An 18,060-nucleotide genomic window follows, 5' to 3' on the forward strand; every position below is an offset into this window, starting at 1 on the left:
AGAGAAATGAGTTGCCGAGGGGTGCGCGAGTGGAGAAAGGTTGGGAACCACTGCTCTAACCCACACTGGGAGATCTTGCATTCAAGGCTTGCAATGCTCTGTTTCTCTCCCTACCCCCAACTCAAGCTGCTGTTTCTATTTGCCCTTGCCCTTCCTCCATCATCTGAGAGTTATCCCCCCACCAAGCTCTAATGGGTGCTGGATACAGGTTACTGGGGTATCAACCCGTTTAGGAAGTTCCAGCATCCATACAGCTGTCAGAAGCCTGGCTCCACTCCCCTTAGGGTCTTTTTCCCCAAAAAAATAAGTTTGGGGAACGTTTTCTTACCTATTGGAATACAAAGAGGGTAGGAGCGATGAATGAAGCTCAATAGTGACGTCATACTCCCCAGGAGTCTACCTTTACCTTTTCAAACGCTGCGACGTGACGTCAGTAACGACCCAGTACTCGCGCAGGGACGCTACCTTTACCTAACCCTTCCTCGCGTCACTCCAAACCGTGCCGACTTCTCATTGGCCCAGAGCGCGCCCAATTGGATTTGAGCGGGCACGTCCCGCCTCCCCTCCTCCTCCCCAGCAGCATTCTGTTTTCTCCGGGAGCGGCCATTGGCCGAGGCTGGCGGCGGAGCGACCGCCCATTGGCTGCTGCTGAGGCCAGAGGGCGGGGCCGCGCGGGCTTGCGTGCCTCGGGATAGGCCGGGAGCGTGAGGGAAGGGGCGGAGGGAGCGGAGAGGCCTCCCCGGAGGAGGATGGTCCCCGCCGTGGGGCTGCAGCTGCTGAGCCCGCCCTGTCCCCCGTCGGTGAGTCCCTCTGGTCAAGGCCGGGGCGGGAGGGGTTTGGAGGACGAACGCAGCCTGTCAGCGGGGGAGCCTCCATGTTCAGGGGCAGTCTACCTCCGAATGCGGCCCCTACCCGAGCCTGCGTATGCAGAGAAAGTTGCGCCTCTGCTCTGAACTTGGCAGCTAAATGGAGCCTCCCTGTGCAGAGGCGGTTGTGCCTCTGAATGGGGTTCTGAAGCAGAGCCTCCCTGTACAGTGGCAGCATACCTCTGAACGGGTCAGATTCCTTCTTGTCCAGAGGCAGGCGTTCCTCTGGACTTGACACTTAAATGAAGCCTCCGCGGGCAGAGGCGGTTGTGCCCCTAAATGGGGCTCTGAATCAGAGCCTCCATGTATAGAGGCAGTGTGCCTCTGCCTGTGACAGTTTAAATGGAACCTCTGAATGTAACATAGTCGTTGATTACAATATCTGGTCGAACCTCCATGTACAGGAACGGTTGTTCCTTTGAACGTAATGCTTAAATGGAAACTCTGTGAATAGTGATAGTGCATCTGGGAATATAATAGCTATATGTGCAAAGACGTCATTCTGAATGGGGTGCCTAAATAGGACTTCCATGTGCCGCTGAACTTTTCAGTATGGTGACTAAATGAAGCCCCTGTGTGGAGATGTAGACTTCCTTTGAAAAAAACAATCATTTCAAAAGCTTGTTGTTTAAAACATTAATTAGAAACAGCCTCAGATACCCGAGGGTGGGAGAAGACAACCATGCAGATATTTTAATTTTTCCCTTGGCTCTCAACAACAGCCTCCACTTCCGATTACTGGCCTTATTAATATTTGCAAATATGTTTATGTTTAAATATAAACATTTACAAATATACATGGCAAATGAATTCTAACCATTTGAAAGTTTAATGATTTCTGTCCCTACCTCTCCATCTAGACGTAGCATACCTGTCAAGGCAGTTGCAGTATGGAGCCTCCATAAGTGCAAGCAGTATATCTCTGAATGGCAGATGCTGGAAATATACGATAACAGGAGAGCCGTTGTCTTCTGGGCCGGCTTGTGAACTTGCTTCCGTCCTCTCACAGCTGTTGGGAACCAGTTGCTGGATTGAGAAGGTATTTGTGTACACCTTATCCATGCACTTTGGGATTTCCTTGTAATTCCCGTAGCTCACACAGGTTTCCACATTCTCTACCAAGGTGAGCATGAATGCATTCTTCCTCACCTTGTGAAGTTTGTCGTTATTGTTGTCTTATAACTAGTGACCTTGCCAGCCAGCGCCGTCCTGGGGAACGTGGGTTTGTTGTTCAAGTATAGTTTGGTGAGAGCTGACTTAATTGAGCAGGATATGAGATGCCCATCGTCTGTGCTGGCGAAGTAACATGGCGGTGGAGGTGGCATGTGCTGTCAAATCACAGCTGAATTCTGGCAACTCTAGGGTTTTCAAGGCAAGAGAATTCAGAAGTGGTTTGCCACAGACTACCAACAGATTTCGCATTATATCCTGCCCATCAGCACCCGCGGAGCGAAACATGGTGCCTTCAGGAAAGGAACCCACTCTTTTCCATAGGGAGAGTTCTGGAGTTTTATTTTTCTGCTCATTAAGAAAATATGCTGCTATAGTCTTCACCAAGTGTATCCGTGGTTGACTGGAGAAGGGCCCAGGATCAATATTTTAATAAGTAAATGATGCTTGGATTTGATTTTGTGCCCCAAATTTGCATGAACCTCTTTATGGTTTTATATGGAGATATGAAAGGGCACACATACAAATCCCGTGCCATTGTGTTTCCTCTGTCTGCTTTTGCTAGACTGGGGCCATAATCCTGAGCGTGCTTAACTGGGGAATTAGAATTTAGTGGAACCGGTTCCCAACAGCTGTGAGAGGACGGCAGCAATTGTATACATACCTAGGATTAGTTGCTAGCATTACAATCCTATGCAGAGTTTCTTCATTTTGGTGGATTTAGATTGGAATAACCTTGTACGAGGCAGTATGGTGTAGTGCTTTAGAGCAGTGGACTCTTATCGGGGAAGCCAGATTTGATTCCTCTCCTCCACACGAAACCTGCTGGGTGACTGTGGGCAAGTCAAATTGTTGGTTTCCTTAATGTTCCTAATGGCAGTTGTATCATTAAGGATACCAGGTACATTCCTAAGTGTGCTCGCGTAGAAATAAACCAGTGGTTTGTGTTTCTGGATAAGCATGGTTATGTTGCCCTGACCTGGGTAGCCGAGGCTGGCTTGATCTCATCAGACTTTGGAAGCTTAGCAGGGTCAGTCCTGGATAGTATTTGGATAGGAGACCCCCAAGGAATACCAGAGTCATGATGTGGAGCCAGACAATGGCAAACCACCTCTGAACATCTCTTTTCTTGGAAGCCCTGCAGGGTTGTCATGAGTCAACTGTTGACCTGATGGCACTTTCTGCCCCCATGATTAGATTATGGGACTGGTTGTTTTGTTTCACTGTTCGTGACTGGCTTGGCAACACTACATGTGAACATGAGGCAGCTGTGTGATGTGGCAGCCAAAAAAGCCAATGCAATTCTGGGCTGTACCAATAGCAGTATCAAGATTGAGGGATGTAATTGTACCTCTCTATTCTGCATTGGCTCGACCTCACCTGGAATATTGTGTACAGTTCTGGGCACCGCAGTTCAAGAAGGATATTGACAAGCTGGAACGGGTCCAGAGGAGGGCAACCAACATGGTAAAAGGTCTGGAATCCATGTCCTACGAGGAGAGACTTAGGGAGCTGTGTATGTTCAGTTTAGTGAAGAGAAGGTTAAGAGGTGACAGGATAGCCATGTTTAGATATTTGAAGGGATGTCATGTTGGTGAGGGAGCAAGCTTGTTTTCTGCTGCTCCAGAGACTAGGACAGGGAATATGGGTTCAAGGTGAAGGAAGAGATTCCACCTAAACATCAGGAAAAACCTCCTGACAGTAAGGGCTGTTTGACAGTGGAATGCACTACTTCGGAGTGTGGTGGAGTCTTCATCTTTGGAGGTTTTTAAAGAGAGACTGGATGGCCATCTGTCAGGAGTGCTTTGATTGTGTGTTCCTTCATTGCAGGGGGTTGGGCCATTTGGGGTCTCTTCCAACTCTATGATTCTGTGACTGTAGGCTACTGCTGTACTAGGACTGTGAGGCTTTGATTTCTTCCTGGCCTTGTAATTAAGAAGGATCTAGGGTTGCCAACTAGCCTGGAGAAATATTTGTGTCTCTTGAACAGAGGATTTAGTGGCATATTATTTACTTGGTGGTGTTATTTTCCTCCAGACGGTAACATTCTTCAGCTGACCAATTTCCAAACGTTACATTTCACTTCCAAAGAAAGGACATTTTCCTCTAGACCGTTTGGCAATGTGAGAAGCAGCGTGCATTAAATTATAAAATATATTGTGCATAAAATGATAAAAAAAATAATTCCCATGGACAGCTATGGTCTCTTCTGACACCTCAGGATGAATCCCACTCTTGGATATCTTTTTCTTCTGGGTGCCTGATGCTTCTTCCTCATAGGCACAATTCCCCATTGTCTGCTTGCTGCTGCAAACACAGTGACCTCTACTGTAGTAATGAAAACTCCACACGGAGTATACTCCATGTTTTCTTCATTATCCACTTGAGCCCAGCGTCTCCCTTTCTTTGTGCCAGAGGGTAGCTTGTGCCATCTTATTAAAAAAAATTGGCAGTAGCTATATTATTATAGCGTTACAATGATATAGCAGTTACTGGCAGGGTGGGGGTAAAAATGTCTGGCACAAAATGCAAAACAGAAGGGAAGTTGTGCTAATATAAGGAAGCTTTTATTTTATACTCTGTTTTTTGGGCTGTTGTGGGTTATCTGGGCTGTGTGGCCGTGGTCAGGTAGGTTTTGTTCTGGACGTTTCATCCTGCGTCTGGTAGTTTTTGCTCCTAATGTTTCAGCTGCATGTGTGGCTGGCCTCCTCAGAGGCATGCCAGCCACAGATACAGGTGAAACTTTTGGCCACGCCTATAAGCCCGGCCTCAGTGCTTATAAAAGCAACTCTCCGAGGCCAGGGACTGCAGTCTCTTCTCCCTGGAGGGGAGGGAAGAAGGGACGGATGACTGACGGCTGAGCTCCCAGCCGATGGGAGGTGGGGGGGCAGGCAAAGGTGGGATCCAGCAGGTTCTCACAGGTTCCCCAGAGTAGGTTACTAATTATTTGTGTGTGCTGAGAGGGGGTTACTAATTGGTGGTTTTGCCACGTGATTGTTGCCCTCGTTATGCCCCTCCTCTCAGCAGTAGCGTGCAGAACTGAAAGCAGTCTAGCAGGAGGTGCACTGGCATGCATGGCAGCCTGCGCCTGCGTGCATTCATTATCCGCCCAAGGACCGGCGCAGCGGCTGCGTCCTTGCCACAGCCCCGCCCAGAATGCCCCGCCCCCTGTCATGCCCCACCCAGCCCCATTGGCGCTACGCCACAGTTTGAATCCCACCACCATGGGAACCTGTTACTAAAATTTCTGGATCCCACCACTGGGCCCAGGGGGCAGGGCAGGGGAGACAGCGTCTCCTGCCTCGGAGCACTGAGACGGGGGGTGGAGCTTGGGGAGGTGTAGCCACACCCCCAGAGGTAGGTAGGGCGTGGCCACGCCCCTGAACCCACCCCATAAAAAATCTATAGCTACATCACTGGGTAGCACATGCAACAAAGAGCCTGATGAAGATGGGGAAGGGATGATGTTTTATTGATTTATTAAAATGTTTATGCTGCACCTTATGCTGCATCTTATACATGGTGCTGGGGTTTGGAGTGGTGGACTCTAATCTGGAGAACCAGGCTCTGTTTCTTTCTCCTCCACATGAAGCTGCTGGGTGACTTTGGGCAAGTCGCAGTTCTCTTGGAACTCTCTCATCCCACATGGAGGCAGGCAGTGGCAAACCACCTTCCAACCTTTCTTACCTTGAAAACCCTACAGGGTCACCATCAGTCACCTGTGGCCTGACAACCTTTTCCGTCCCTCTGCTGCACCTTTCGTTTCGGCCCAAGGCGGGGCATGATTGAGACATTATCCGAAAAACCATTCCCAGCTTCTGTTTGGTCGCAGAATTGGACCAAAAGCTCCACGGGGAGGCAATTCCTAGTTAATGTCAGGAAGGGCCCTGCAAAAGGAAATGCAGGGCCGAATGAGATCTGATGGGCAGAGCCACATTTGCTGGTCTCAGCGAAAAGTGGGAGGGGGAAGAGTTCCTTTTAATTTGAAAAAGGGGGCTTTATTTATTGGTCCCCACCCCGACCCCGAAACCTGTCTTTAATGCTGTAACGAGCCTGGGCTGACTTCGTATGGCAGGGTAGGGTAGGGAGAGAGGCAGGCTTCAGCTGCCCCATTTGTGGATCCCCTTTTGCACCTGAAGTAGACCTCGCCACCTCTGAAGAGCGGGTGCTCCGGCGTGTCTGGCCTGGGTTCTTTTCTCCGTGTCTTCCGCGTGCCACCAACGCATGGAAAGAAAAATCTCTTTGTAATATCGAGGCCGAATTTCCCCGCTTGCTACTGCTTTCAGCAGCTCGTATCGTCGGTTGCGGCGGTGGGGAAACTCTAGCTGTGGAAAGACACTAGGCTTGCCTGTCAAATGTGTGACCAAGGACGTAGGTAAGGGGGGGGTTCTCGGGTTCAGACCCCCCCTATTGCATGTCTGAAGCTCCGCCCCCTGTTTGTGGGTTTTTGTATTTTTAAAGTATTTTTTCGGTTTTTGGCCTGCAGGGGGCGCAGTTTTTAGGCTAGCGGCACTGCTTGTATAAGCAGTTAGGCTGGGGGTGGGGCTTGGGGAAGCATGGCCACGCCCCCAGAGGCAGGTGGGGGCGTGACCTCACTCCCAACACCCCCATAAAAAATACTGAATGCCTAGAAGACGTTTGAGCAGACTTGATTCTTCCAGAATGAGACGGTGCAAAGGTTTGTGGCTCGTTCCCTGAACGCTGGACCTTGGCTGCCATGGATTAACCAGAATAATCCCGAGTGAGGGTCTCTTGCAGAAGGGAGGTACGAACGAGGTCTGCCGCAAAGCAGATCAGAATTCCTATGAAAGACTCCACGCCCCACACTAGTGTTACTGTTTCTTATTTGGTGGGTTCTGTTTGCATAAAAACAAGATCCCCTATGGTTGAAGAGATAACAGTCCAAGGCTTAGTGCTCATTGAAACTCATCTTTGGCCCACCCCAGACTGTCCAGTTTAACTCTCATGATGACCGAGCGCCCCTCCAGTAAACAAACAATCCCTCTACACATACACACTGCACATGAATTGTTCCTGGACCACTTTTTAGCATGTGGAGGAGAAGGCTCAGGTAGAGTTTTCCCTGATCTACTGAATACAGATAGACTTATTTCCCTGTCTGAAGGGATTTTTTGAGCTGGTTCTGGTGGGTTTTCCAGGCTGTGTGGCCGTGGTCTAGTGGATCTTGTTCCTAAGGGAGCAGCAGTGGCGTAGTGGCTAAGAGCAGTGGCTAAGAGCAGGTGCACTCTGATCTGGAGGAACCGGGTTTGATTCCCAGCTCTGCCACTTGAGTTGTGGAGGCTTATCTGGGGAATCCAGATTAGCCTGAACACTCCCACAAAGCCAGCTGGGTGACCTTGGGCTAGTCACAGCTTCTCGGAGCTCTCTCAGCCCCACCCACCTCACAGGGTGTTTGTTGTGAGGGGGGAAGGGCAAGGAGATTGTAAGCCCCTTTGAGTCTCCTACAGGAGAGAAAGGGGGGATATAAATCCAAACTCCTCCTCCTCCTCCTCCTCCTCCTTCTTCTTCTACTTCTACTTCTTCTTCTACTTCTTCTTCTTCTTCTTCTTCTTCTTCTTCTTCTTCTTCTTCTTCTTCTTCTTCTTCTTCTTCTTCTTCTAACGTTTCGCCTGCATCTGTGGCTGGCATCTTCAGAGGTGTATCACAGAGGGAAGTCTGTTACACACTGCGTAACAGATTTTTTTGAGCATTTGCTGACGTGAGCCGTCTAAAGTGGTGTAGCTCAGATATCAGCGTACCACTTCAATGGGAACTTGGTCTGGGTGTCCCCACAATAAAACGGGAATACTATGTGTGTCTGTGTGTGTGTGTGAGAGAGTCATACACACGTTCAGGATTGGGCAGAGCTGCTGTTTTGGCCTCTTTATCATGCTGCCTGAAACAGATACGTCGCTGATCTGAATGGTCTTTTGTGTACCTGCAAGAAATGAGCCCCGTCTTTTCGTGACTCATCTGGCTTGATGCTCCCTTGCTAATCGCTGAACTATATTACAATATAACCTTCACGGGCCTGTTTACCTATTTGAAGCTTTTTGTTTGGAACCGGAGTGACAAGAAAACAGATTTCTCAGTGAGGTCCCTCTTTGCTCGCCCACGTTATCTGCTGTGATAGTATGCAGTTGTCAAACAGTTTCTTTAAAAACAAACACACACCCAAAACCTCACACAATGAAACTTTGAGAAAATAAGTGGTATTGTCAGTCAAACAACTATTCCTAGCATGAGGCTTGTACTTCAGGGAGACCCAGAGTTAACCCTTTCTTCTGGTAGTGGCTGTTTCAAGTTGGGAACCACCTGCCAGCCGCAAGCCCCTCCGGGAAATGGTTTTCCTGAAATGTGGGGGCAGGTTCCATGTTGGGGAACAGAGTCCAGTAAACTCCTGAGCTGCTGAGTCAGTATCACCAATATAGGGCAAAAAAGAGAATTGTTACCGCTGAAACAGTTGGAATTCGAATGTCTGAAATTTAACTGGGGTGCTTTTTATTATGTTTCACTCAGTCTCAACATGGTGGATCCTAAGAACAACCCTAAAAATGATGTCGAACTTGCTTTTATCTACCACATGAGATCCTTTTAGACGAAAAATGTCAGCGATTGGGAATTAAGTTATGGAAGTAAACTGATGTTGGAATGGCTTTCCTGTTAACTGGGGTTCTTGGGAGAGAAGGATCACCCTGGGAGCACCCTGAGGCATTGATCTTGGCATCTCTGGGTGCTACCTGGGCATGGAAAGCATTCTCGTCACTTAGCAATCAGTGTTACTGGAAATGCATCATTAAGGATCTGTTCTAAGAGTCGCATAACAAGACTCTGGCCCCTGCCATAATGGAAAATTAGCCAGATGTTTCCCAGAGTTTTCCCAACAGAACTGGATGATGTTTCTTGATTATTGGAATGGTCAGCTAGGACACTTGAATACCAAATCCAAATCCAAAACCTTTATTAGGCATAAAACCGGTGTGTGTCAGGAATTCCAAATACAGTAAGAAGATCATTATTGCACAACTTGCAGTACACAGAGTAAAAATATAGCCACAGCTTCAGAGATGTCAACATTAGAGTTATTTAGAAGCTTAGCCATTTTTATCTTATCAGAAAGGAGCATAAATCCTGTTGGTAATACAGTTCTCAAATCAGTTCTGACGTTGTTGTATTTTGAACAGTGGAGCAGAATATGAGAAAGTGAATCAGTTGTATCAGGACAAAATCGACAGCAACACTCATTTTGTGGAATACTAGAGAAGCGACCTTGAAGATGTACTGACGGAAAAAAGTTACACCTTGCTCTAGTCATGACCCATCTGCAATTGTAATTAACAAGTTGTTCCAGGTATATAGCAGGGCTAGATGTCTGAGGGATAATCCCAAAGAATATTGGAGAGCAAGCGCTTTGCTCAGGAGAAATTGATATTCTTGATCGAATAACTTGAATACAGATAGACTTATTCCCCCTTATGTGTAAGGTGGTACAGCTTAAAACTTTTTTTAAAAAAAATTAGGGATCTGTGACTTTAATTTTCAAGACATCATAATCTTGGTGGTCTATATTTGTTGTCTTTATTGAATTGTAATATGTGGGCAGAGAGTTAAGGTACAGCACTGCAGTTCAGTCTCTGGGTATGACTTGAATTCGGTCCCAACAGTTCAGGTAGCTGGCTCAAAGTTGACTCAGCCTCCCATCCGTCTGGTTGTGGTAACACAAGTGGGGCGACAGTTTGACTTAGCACAAGTTCCCCCTCAGTCTTTTCCTTGTTCTTCTGCTTGTGCCGGAGCACTAGGGCAAGCTGAATATTGCAAGAAACAGCTGGGAGCTGGCTGTTAAGAGGCTGCTTGGAGTCAAGGTTTTTGGACTCATGCTGGCGTTTTTTATAATCAGTGCCGATTTCTTTTTCTCTCAGATCCTTCTCTCTCAAACCATGCCAGAGATGACCGAGAAAACTCCTCTGAAGAAGCCGCACCGGTAAATATATGTGTCCTGATCGCCAAAGGAAACTGTTTTGGAGAATCCCTTTCATCGGTGGATTCCTCACAGAGCAAACGTAACGGGTGTAGGGCGCAATGCAAACTTTTTTTTGGGGGGGGGGGACTTCGCACAGGTCCCGTCCCCAAAATGCGTCTGCCCCATTTTATTTTCCCTCAATCTTGGATTTTTGAAAATCGCTTAACCAGTGACCCTTTCGCAGAATTCCGGAGAGGTGCCGCTATCACACAAACGGCTGGCCAGGATGCGTTTCATTTCCCTCTCTTCCACCACAGTCAGGGAGAATTCACCTTCCACTGCAATACAGTCATTATTGCCCTGGCATTGCAGGGTGGTCCCTTTTCTTTCTTTTTTAAATTTTTTGCATGTTGCACATGTGCAGCTACGCAGGTGCAGCCGATTGGATTGTGGGACAATCAACCTGGCTGTGGGCATCCATGTCTGTATTTTTGAGTTATTTGATGAATGGATCCTTCAGGGCTTCTTGTGTGATTCTCTGAAGCTCGTATACTTGAAGATTCAAAGATTTTAACCCCCCCCCCCAAATAAATAAATAAATAAATTTTAGGGGGGGTTAAAATTTTTGAAGCTTCAAGTATACGAGCTTCAGAGAATCACACACACACACACACATATATATGTGTATATATGTGTGTGTGCGTATATATATCCGATATATATGGGGAAACAGAGTGAGCTCGGCAACGCGATAAAATGGCGTCGAGGAGGAAGTTCCGGGACGGCACAGAGGCATGGAAAATATAGTAAACAGATTGTGCAGCGAGTGAAAACATTTTGAAAACGTTTCAGGCTAAAGAATGGTTTTAAAAGGGGATTAGTTTAAAACGTTTTGATGCTGGAAATAAAACACTTTCACGACATAAGGGGGGGGGGGGAACAATGCAGAACTCACTGGAGGAAACGTTTTAGTTCCTGCCTCAAAATGTTTTAAAAGGTTTGTGTGGAATGAGCCGGCGTCTGCTTCATGCTGCCCACTGTCTTCCAAGACAGACTGAGGAGGGGAGGGGTTATACAGGCATTTCCTCTTCCTTGCACAGCCCATCCCTTCTGGAGGAGAACAGGTTCGTGACCATCCGCCTTGGCTGTCCTGCCACCCGTCTCGCACAGGCTCTCTCAGCGGCCCTGACCTCTGAAGGGTATTGCTGATTCCATGAGGAATGTGTGACTGACCAAGGTCACCGGGCAAGTTTCCATGGCAGGGGGAGGATTTGAACCCGGCGTTCCCAGATCACCTTAACCACTATGCTACACTACCCTGAAATGAATGCCTTCAGCTCAGCATATTAAACCAGTCCCCACTGCCAGCAAGGCCTGCCTGGGAACTTCTGACTCATGGCCTCTGGTTCTGCATGCAGCAGGCATCAGCAATCTGTGCTGGGTCGCTTCCTGACCCAAATGGTCACTGTCAGCACTATCTGGGCTCCCTTTGGATCGGCGTAACTGGCAGCTGCCGTTGGCACTTTCCCCGTGGCTGCCAACCTCCCGGGAGTCAATCTCTAATCTCCACAAAAGCTGGTAACATATAAAGGTAACCAAAACAGGTGAAATGGAGCCCATTCAAGCTGGCCCGTAAGCTCTTTTAAAGAGATCTGTCTTAAACCTTCACCAGGAGCTGGGCGCGCCCACCACATCCCTTCTGGGAATCTGTACCATAACCGTGGGGCCGGCAGCTGTAGCACCTGTCTTCGAGAGCAAGAGGGCCTTGAGAAAATCATTCCGAGAGGAATATAGATCCGATGCGATTAACAACCCAAATCTCTCTCTGTTATGGGATAATTTAGAGTGTTAACCGTCACCGATCATAAAATATTGTCTAAAATATTGGCACCGAAACGTCGGAGAGCCCAGAAATTGCATCTGCTCCACCAGTGAGCTGGCAACTGGGACCGCTGATTCTTGGCAGAAAGTACTTTTGGTTCTTGGCAGAAAACTTCCTAGTTGTTTTGACGCCTTGTCCTAGGGGAAAAAACTGATAGAAATGGAAGCGGAGATTAAAATAAGGATTTGGTGATGTTTTTGTTCCATAATGAAAAATGATGAGAGCCAGGGTAGTGTGGTATAGTGGTTAAGATGATCTGGGAACGCCAGGTTCAAATCCCCTCCCTACCATGGAAACTTGCCTGGTGACCTTGGTCAGTCGCACATTTTCAGCCTTAACCCTGACAGGTATTTGAATGGGAGGCTTCAAAGGAATACCACGGCTGGAACACGGAGACAGGCAGCGGCAAACCATCCTTGAACATCTCTTGCCTTGAAAACTCTATGGGAGGGGTCTGCAACCTGTGGCTCTCCAGTTGTTCATGGACTACAATTCCCATCAGCCCCAGGGGCTGATGGGAATTGTAGTCCATGAACATCTGGAGAGCCACAGGTTGCAGACCCCTGCTCTATGGGATCCCCATAAGTCGACCACACTTTACACGCACACAATGAAAAATGTTCGGTGCTTTGCCATTATGAATGTAAAATCTTTTTTTTACTGTTATCAAAATCTTCCCTAGAAGAAAGGCATCTATTTTTCTGAGATTTTATTTTTATTTATTTATTTATTATTTGATTAATATACCGCCCTATCCCCGAAGGGCTCAGGGCGGTGAACAATATAATATATATAAAACATACATATAGATTAAAAGCAGTTACAGTCTAAAACAATATCCCATGAAACCCATGTGCAACCCTCCCAACGGAAAATAATGGGTCCCGATGATGGTAAGGACCCCTATAGAGCGGGGTGGGGGGGGGGGCAGGGCACCCTCAGCGGCTGGACACTCCGAAGGCTTGGTGGAACAATTCGGTCTTACAGGCCCTGCGGAACTCTCCAAGGTCCCGCAGGGCCCGGACAGCTGGTGGTAGGGTGTTCCACCAGGCTGGTGCCAGAGCCGTAAAGGCCCTGGCACGTGTGGAGGCCAGCCGCATCATTGAGGGGCCAGGGATCTCCAGTAAATTGGCCTCTGCTCAACTGATTCCTTCAGCAGTCCTAGGTAGTCATATACATAAGAGCAAGCTGTTGTCGATTCCACTGTTGTAACAAGTGCTGTGCCGAGTCAACGGCAGTTGTCCAAAATAATATTTTGAAAAAATGTTTTGATGACGTTGTTTTGGTCTTGCGCTATTTAAGTCAAATATTTTTGAGGGCTTTAAAAAAAGAGAACATTTTCATTAGGCAGTCTGAACCATTGTTATTTTTTCTCACAAAGAATAACTGTAGATGTTTCCTTTTTTGCCCTGCACTCTGTGACCCTTTCCCCCATTTGGAATAATAGAAGAAAGGGAAAGAAGGATATTGACAAGCTGGAATGGGTCCAGAGGAGGGCAACCAAAATGGTTAAAGGCCTGGAGTCCATGCCCTACAAAGAGAGGCTTAAGGAGCTGGGAATGTTTGCAGAAGCATAGGTTAAGGGGGGACATGATAGCCATGTTTAAATATTTGAAGGGATGTCACGTCAAAGAAGGAGCAAGCTTGTTTTCTTCTGCCTCAGAGACCAGGACAAGGAGTAATGGATTCAAGGTCAAGGAAAAGAGATTCCACCTAAACATTAGGAAGAACTTCCTGACGGTCAGGGCTCCTGGACAGTGGAATTCACTGCCTCAGAGAGTGGTGGAGTCTCCTTCTTTGGAGGTTTTTAAATAGAGGCTGGATGAACATATTTCGGGAGTGCTTTGATTGTGTGTTCCTTCATGGCAGGGGGTTGGACTTGATGGCCCTTGGGATCTCTTCCAACTCTATGACTCTATGAAATTTCATCGGGATTTTGCTTCTGGATCCAGTCTTTATCAGTCAGATAACCCATTTCAGAAGAGTTCTGCAGAAAGGGAACAGAGGTTGCCTTTGGCACTGAGTGCCTTCGCAGTTTGTGAACGAACCCTGGAATGTTAAATAGTCAGAGCTATTTTTGACTCTGGAAGCCAATGAGGCTACGTGATTGGGGGGGGGGGGGGGGTTCAAAGCATAGATGATTTATCACTGTCATCACGAAGCCAGCAAAGCGAAAGGCTGTCAGTCAAGGATATATGATAGGAGGGGTATGATTCCACCAGCCTGAAGCTATCTTGGATAAACATTAATTCGCCTGCAGTAATCTGGTTATGCCGGCTACTTCTCCAAGATGCTCCTTCATTGGGGGGGGGGGTGTCCCATCACTTTCAATGAGGTGGGTTAGCTGTTGCCTTTTCCAGTCATCTACACTTTCCCCCCCGCAAGCTGGGCACTCATTTTACAGACCTCAGAAAGATGGAAGGCTGAGCCAACCTTGAGCTGGCTACATGAAACCAGCTTGTGTCGGGATTGAACTCAGGTTGTCAGTGGTGTTTTCACTGCAGCTTAATCAGAGGTGGGATCCAGCAGGTTCTCACCAGTTCCCGAGAGTGGGTTACTAATTATTTGTGTGTGCCGAGAGGGGGATACTAATTGGGTCCGCTTTCCCGTTAGAAATTCCATTAGGTCCAAAAATCATAAAGTCCTGTTGTTTCCTATGTGGCTGGTTAATTCTCCCTGTTGGGCTGTTTTAAAAACATGTTTTAGAAATATGGTAAAGTTCCTGGTTTAAGGAATGTATCCTTCTTTTGATTTCTAGAAACAAAATTAAGTATTTGAAAATATTAAGTATTTGACAGGCAGTCAATTAGAGGAGAAGTAGTTGTTTCTGTTGGCAGTATACGATAGGATTTGTTATAATGAGTTTAAATTATGGACAGAAAGATTGATACCAGCTGGAAATTAGGAATTTTTTTTTATAGTAAGAGTTTTTTACAGTAACAGAGAAATTATTAATGCCCCGCCCCCAGAATGCCCAGCCACGCCCCCATCGTGCCCCGCCCAGCCCCATTGGTGCTATGCCACTGTTTGAATCCCACCACCATGGGAACCTGTTACTAAAATTTTTGGATCCCACCACTGAGCTTACTACTCTGCACCATTGGGCTCCTAGAAGCTTAAAGGGGATACATAATTCCCCCCCCCCCTCCTCGTGCGTAGCATGCAGAATTTGTGGTTCAATTCATGCCAACGAACAACCGACACTAAGAATCCTGCTTGGAAATGTGTGTATTTCTCTTCTTTCTTTTGTGCTTCTGACCATGAAGGAAGGAAATAATGTTCTGGTTTTTTTTATGGCTCAAGTTAGCTGGATCTAAACAGCCACAGGCCTTGCAACAGCTCGAGTGAAACGGGTCTTGCTGTCTCCCAACCCCCATGCCACCCAAAAAGATACTGCTAAGGACTGAGGACATTCAGGAATGTTTTGGATGGCAGACCCAGGGCATGGAGTGGGCAGATCTAGTGGAAAATCCATGAGAAACCTTGGAACCAGAGGTGGGATCCGGCAGGTTCTCACCAGTTCCCGAGAGTGGGTTACTAATTATTTGTGTGTGCCGAGAGGGGGTTACTAATTGGGTCTGCTTTTCCGTTAGAAATTCCATTAGGTCCAAAAATCATAAAGTCCTGTTGTTTCCTATGTGGCTGGTTAGCGAAGGTAGAAAACAGGCTAATTCTCCATGTTGGGCTGTTTTAAAAACATGTTTTAGAAATATGGTCAAGTTCCTTGTTGAAGGAAAGTATCCTTCTTTTGATTTCTAGAAACAAAATTAAGTATTTGAAAGTATTAAGTATTTGACAAGCAGTCAATTAGAGGAGGAGGAGTTGTTTCTATTGGCAGTAGATGATAGGACTTGCTGCAATGAGTTTAAATTATGGACAGAAAGATACCAGCTGGAAATTAGGAACTTTTTTCCACAGTAAGAGTTTTTTACAGTAACAGAGAAATTATTAATGCCCCGCCCCCGGAATGCCTGGCCACGCCCCCGTCGTGCCCCGCCCAGCCCCATTGGTGCTACGCCACTGTTTGAATCCCACCCCCATGGGAACCTGTTACTAAAAAATTTGGATCCCACCACTGCTTGGAACCCCCGTCTCCTACAGTTGTAGAAGGGTGCCTGGGGCTTCACATGTAATTTTACGCGTGTGTATTTTTATTTTTACAGAAAGAAAAACCGCGAGACGCACAATGCAGGTGAGGAGCTTCAACGTTTCCAGGGCCAGGCTGGATCGGGCAGTCGTCTCTGACTGTTTTGGTACAGCATGCAAATACAGTTGCCCTTTTAAATCTAAAGAGAGACCTAGTTATTTCTGAATGTGCTGTTGTTTTTGTGTTTTGGCAAGCCAAGGTATTGTCAGAATATGGAAAGTGTGTGAAGAGTTCTGTAGTTGGTAGGAGAGAGAGAAAGCAGCTGCTCGTTCAGTGTGCGTTTGTTTTCTAAAGCAACAAGATAACAAAGCCTTCCTGCTGGCAAGAAAACAACTGTCTGTGTCTCTTCCTTGTGTCGTCTTGCCTGACCTGGGTTGGTGAGCTGTGGGAATGCGCTGACAGGTGTACTCTTTGCTTTCTGTTTCTGCTAGTGGAGAGGCACCGGAAGAAGAAGATCAATGCTGGAATAAACAGGATCGGCGAGCTGATTCCATGCTCCCCAGCACTGAAACAGGCAAGTGGGTGCTTAAAAATACACACATTTTCTGCAGGGCTTGGCTGACTTGGTTCCGGTCTGTCCTCCTTGCAGATTAGCTCCTTGCACCAGTGGAAAGCACCATTACTGGAGGGCTGGATCCGAGTCATCCATCCTATTATTTTTCCTTGATTTGTAACCTTATTTACTTACAGACTGTTTCCGAGCAATCCTGCTACTTCCGATAGTATCTTACGTATTAATCTGTTTTGCTAATGTATGGAAGAGTCTTCCTGGTCATTTAATTCATTCAACTCCACTCAACTCAACTTCAACTGACTTTTGTTAGGCATATCAGTAAAAATACAAAATACAGGACAGAGCGGGTGTTAAAACCGGACATAAAACCGGACAAAGCACATACGGTTGGTACCGAAGAGGTGATCAAGCTTCCATTATGTCTTTGACTTGAGCACTTCTAATAAAAATTCAGCGATTTTTCCAGTTATCCTGCCAATGCTGTTATCCAGCAGGTGAATAGTCTTTGTATGCTCCGAACAACTTTTTTTATTTCCTAGAGCCAGGACAAGTAGGGAGAATCTAGGTAACGCAAACCTCAGGCAAGAAAGCATAAAATGCTCGAGGGTCTCAACAATATCCTGACAGCACATGTTCTATCTAGAAGTTGAATATTCAACTGTCGGCCCTTAAGAACGGCAGAGGGGAATCTAGCTCGAGTAATGATCCATCTCTGCCTGGTCTCTGACCGTTGGGATAGATATTTAGCTGTGAGGCTAATTTCAGGATAGATTCCGTAGTGCAAGGGAGAGCAAGATGTACTGGAGCAGCAGTCGCGTAGGAGGTTAAGAGCTCATGTATCTAATCTGGAGGAACCGGGTTTGATTCCCCGCTCTGCCGCCTGAGCTGTGGAGGCTTATCTGGGGAATTCAGATTAGCCTGTACACTCCCACACACGCCAGCTGGGTGACCTTGGGCTAGTCACAGCTTCTCGGAGCTCTCTCAGCCTCATCTACCTCACAGGGTGTTTGTTGTGAGGGGGGAAGGGCAAGGAGATTGTAAGCCCCTTTGAGTCTCCTGCAGGAGAGAAAGAGGGGATATAAATCCAAACTCTTCTTCTTCTTCTTCTGGCTGTACTCAACAGTAACCTTCTTTTTAGGGATAGCCAAATTTCATTGGCAGATTACATAAAAAAGGAGAGCTAAAGAGGTTATTTTGGCCTCTATATTTAATTCGTTCTCTTCCTGGCTTTGGCCCAGATTGATCTGATGGATCCAGTCCACTAGCATCCTAAAGCAAGTCCTCAGGCAGAGAGTCAAAGATATTGAGCCCCAGACGGATCTTGCGAGTTCCCCTGCATTTAAGTCTCCAGGAAAGACTACGTCAATCCTCCCCCCAGGCCACCTGATCTTTCATCCTTGGAAATTAACAGCCTCAGAAGGGTGTTTGCCTTAGCCAGACGCTCTGCATTACCATCAATAGTTCTGGAGGGGAAATGTAGAAGGGTTCTTGGATTTTTAAATTCAACTTGAGATAACATTT

At 47.0% G+C, this 18,060-nt stretch overlaps 1 protein-coding gene across 3 annotated transcripts in view; it reads left to right on the forward strand.

Annotated features, from left to right (window-relative positions):
* Positions 1-727: 727 nt before the first annotated feature.
* The window catches only part of USF3 (upstream transcription factor family member 3), a 33,403-nt gene continuing 16,070 nt past the window's right edge, over positions 728-18,060 (forward strand). Inside the window, exons 1-5 of one of the 3 annotated variants that reach the window (XM_048482790.1) lie at positions 728-800; positions 1,727-1,905; positions 9,956-10,017; positions 16,042-16,070; positions 16,457-16,539. In XM_048482790.1, coding sequence (XP_048338747.1) covers positions 9,974-10,017; positions 16,042-16,070; positions 16,457-16,539 — 156 coding nt within the window. In that variant the 5' untranslated portion in view covers positions 728-800; positions 1,727-1,905; positions 9,956-9,973. Of the gene's footprint in view, positions 801-1,726; positions 1,906-9,955; positions 10,018-16,041; positions 16,071-16,456; positions 16,540-18,060 lie in introns of those variants that run through there. The other 2 variants (XM_048482788.1, XM_048482789.1) reach the window with 2 other exon arrangements.

This window comes from Sphaerodactylus townsendi, unplaced genomic scaffold (genome assembly GCF_021028975.2).
Source record: "Sphaerodactylus townsendi isolate TG3544 unplaced genomic scaffold, MPM_Stown_v2.3 scaffold_23, whole genome shotgun sequence".
NCBI classification, from domain to species: domain Eukaryota; kingdom Metazoa; phylum Chordata; class Lepidosauria; order Squamata; family Sphaerodactylidae; genus Sphaerodactylus; species Sphaerodactylus townsendi.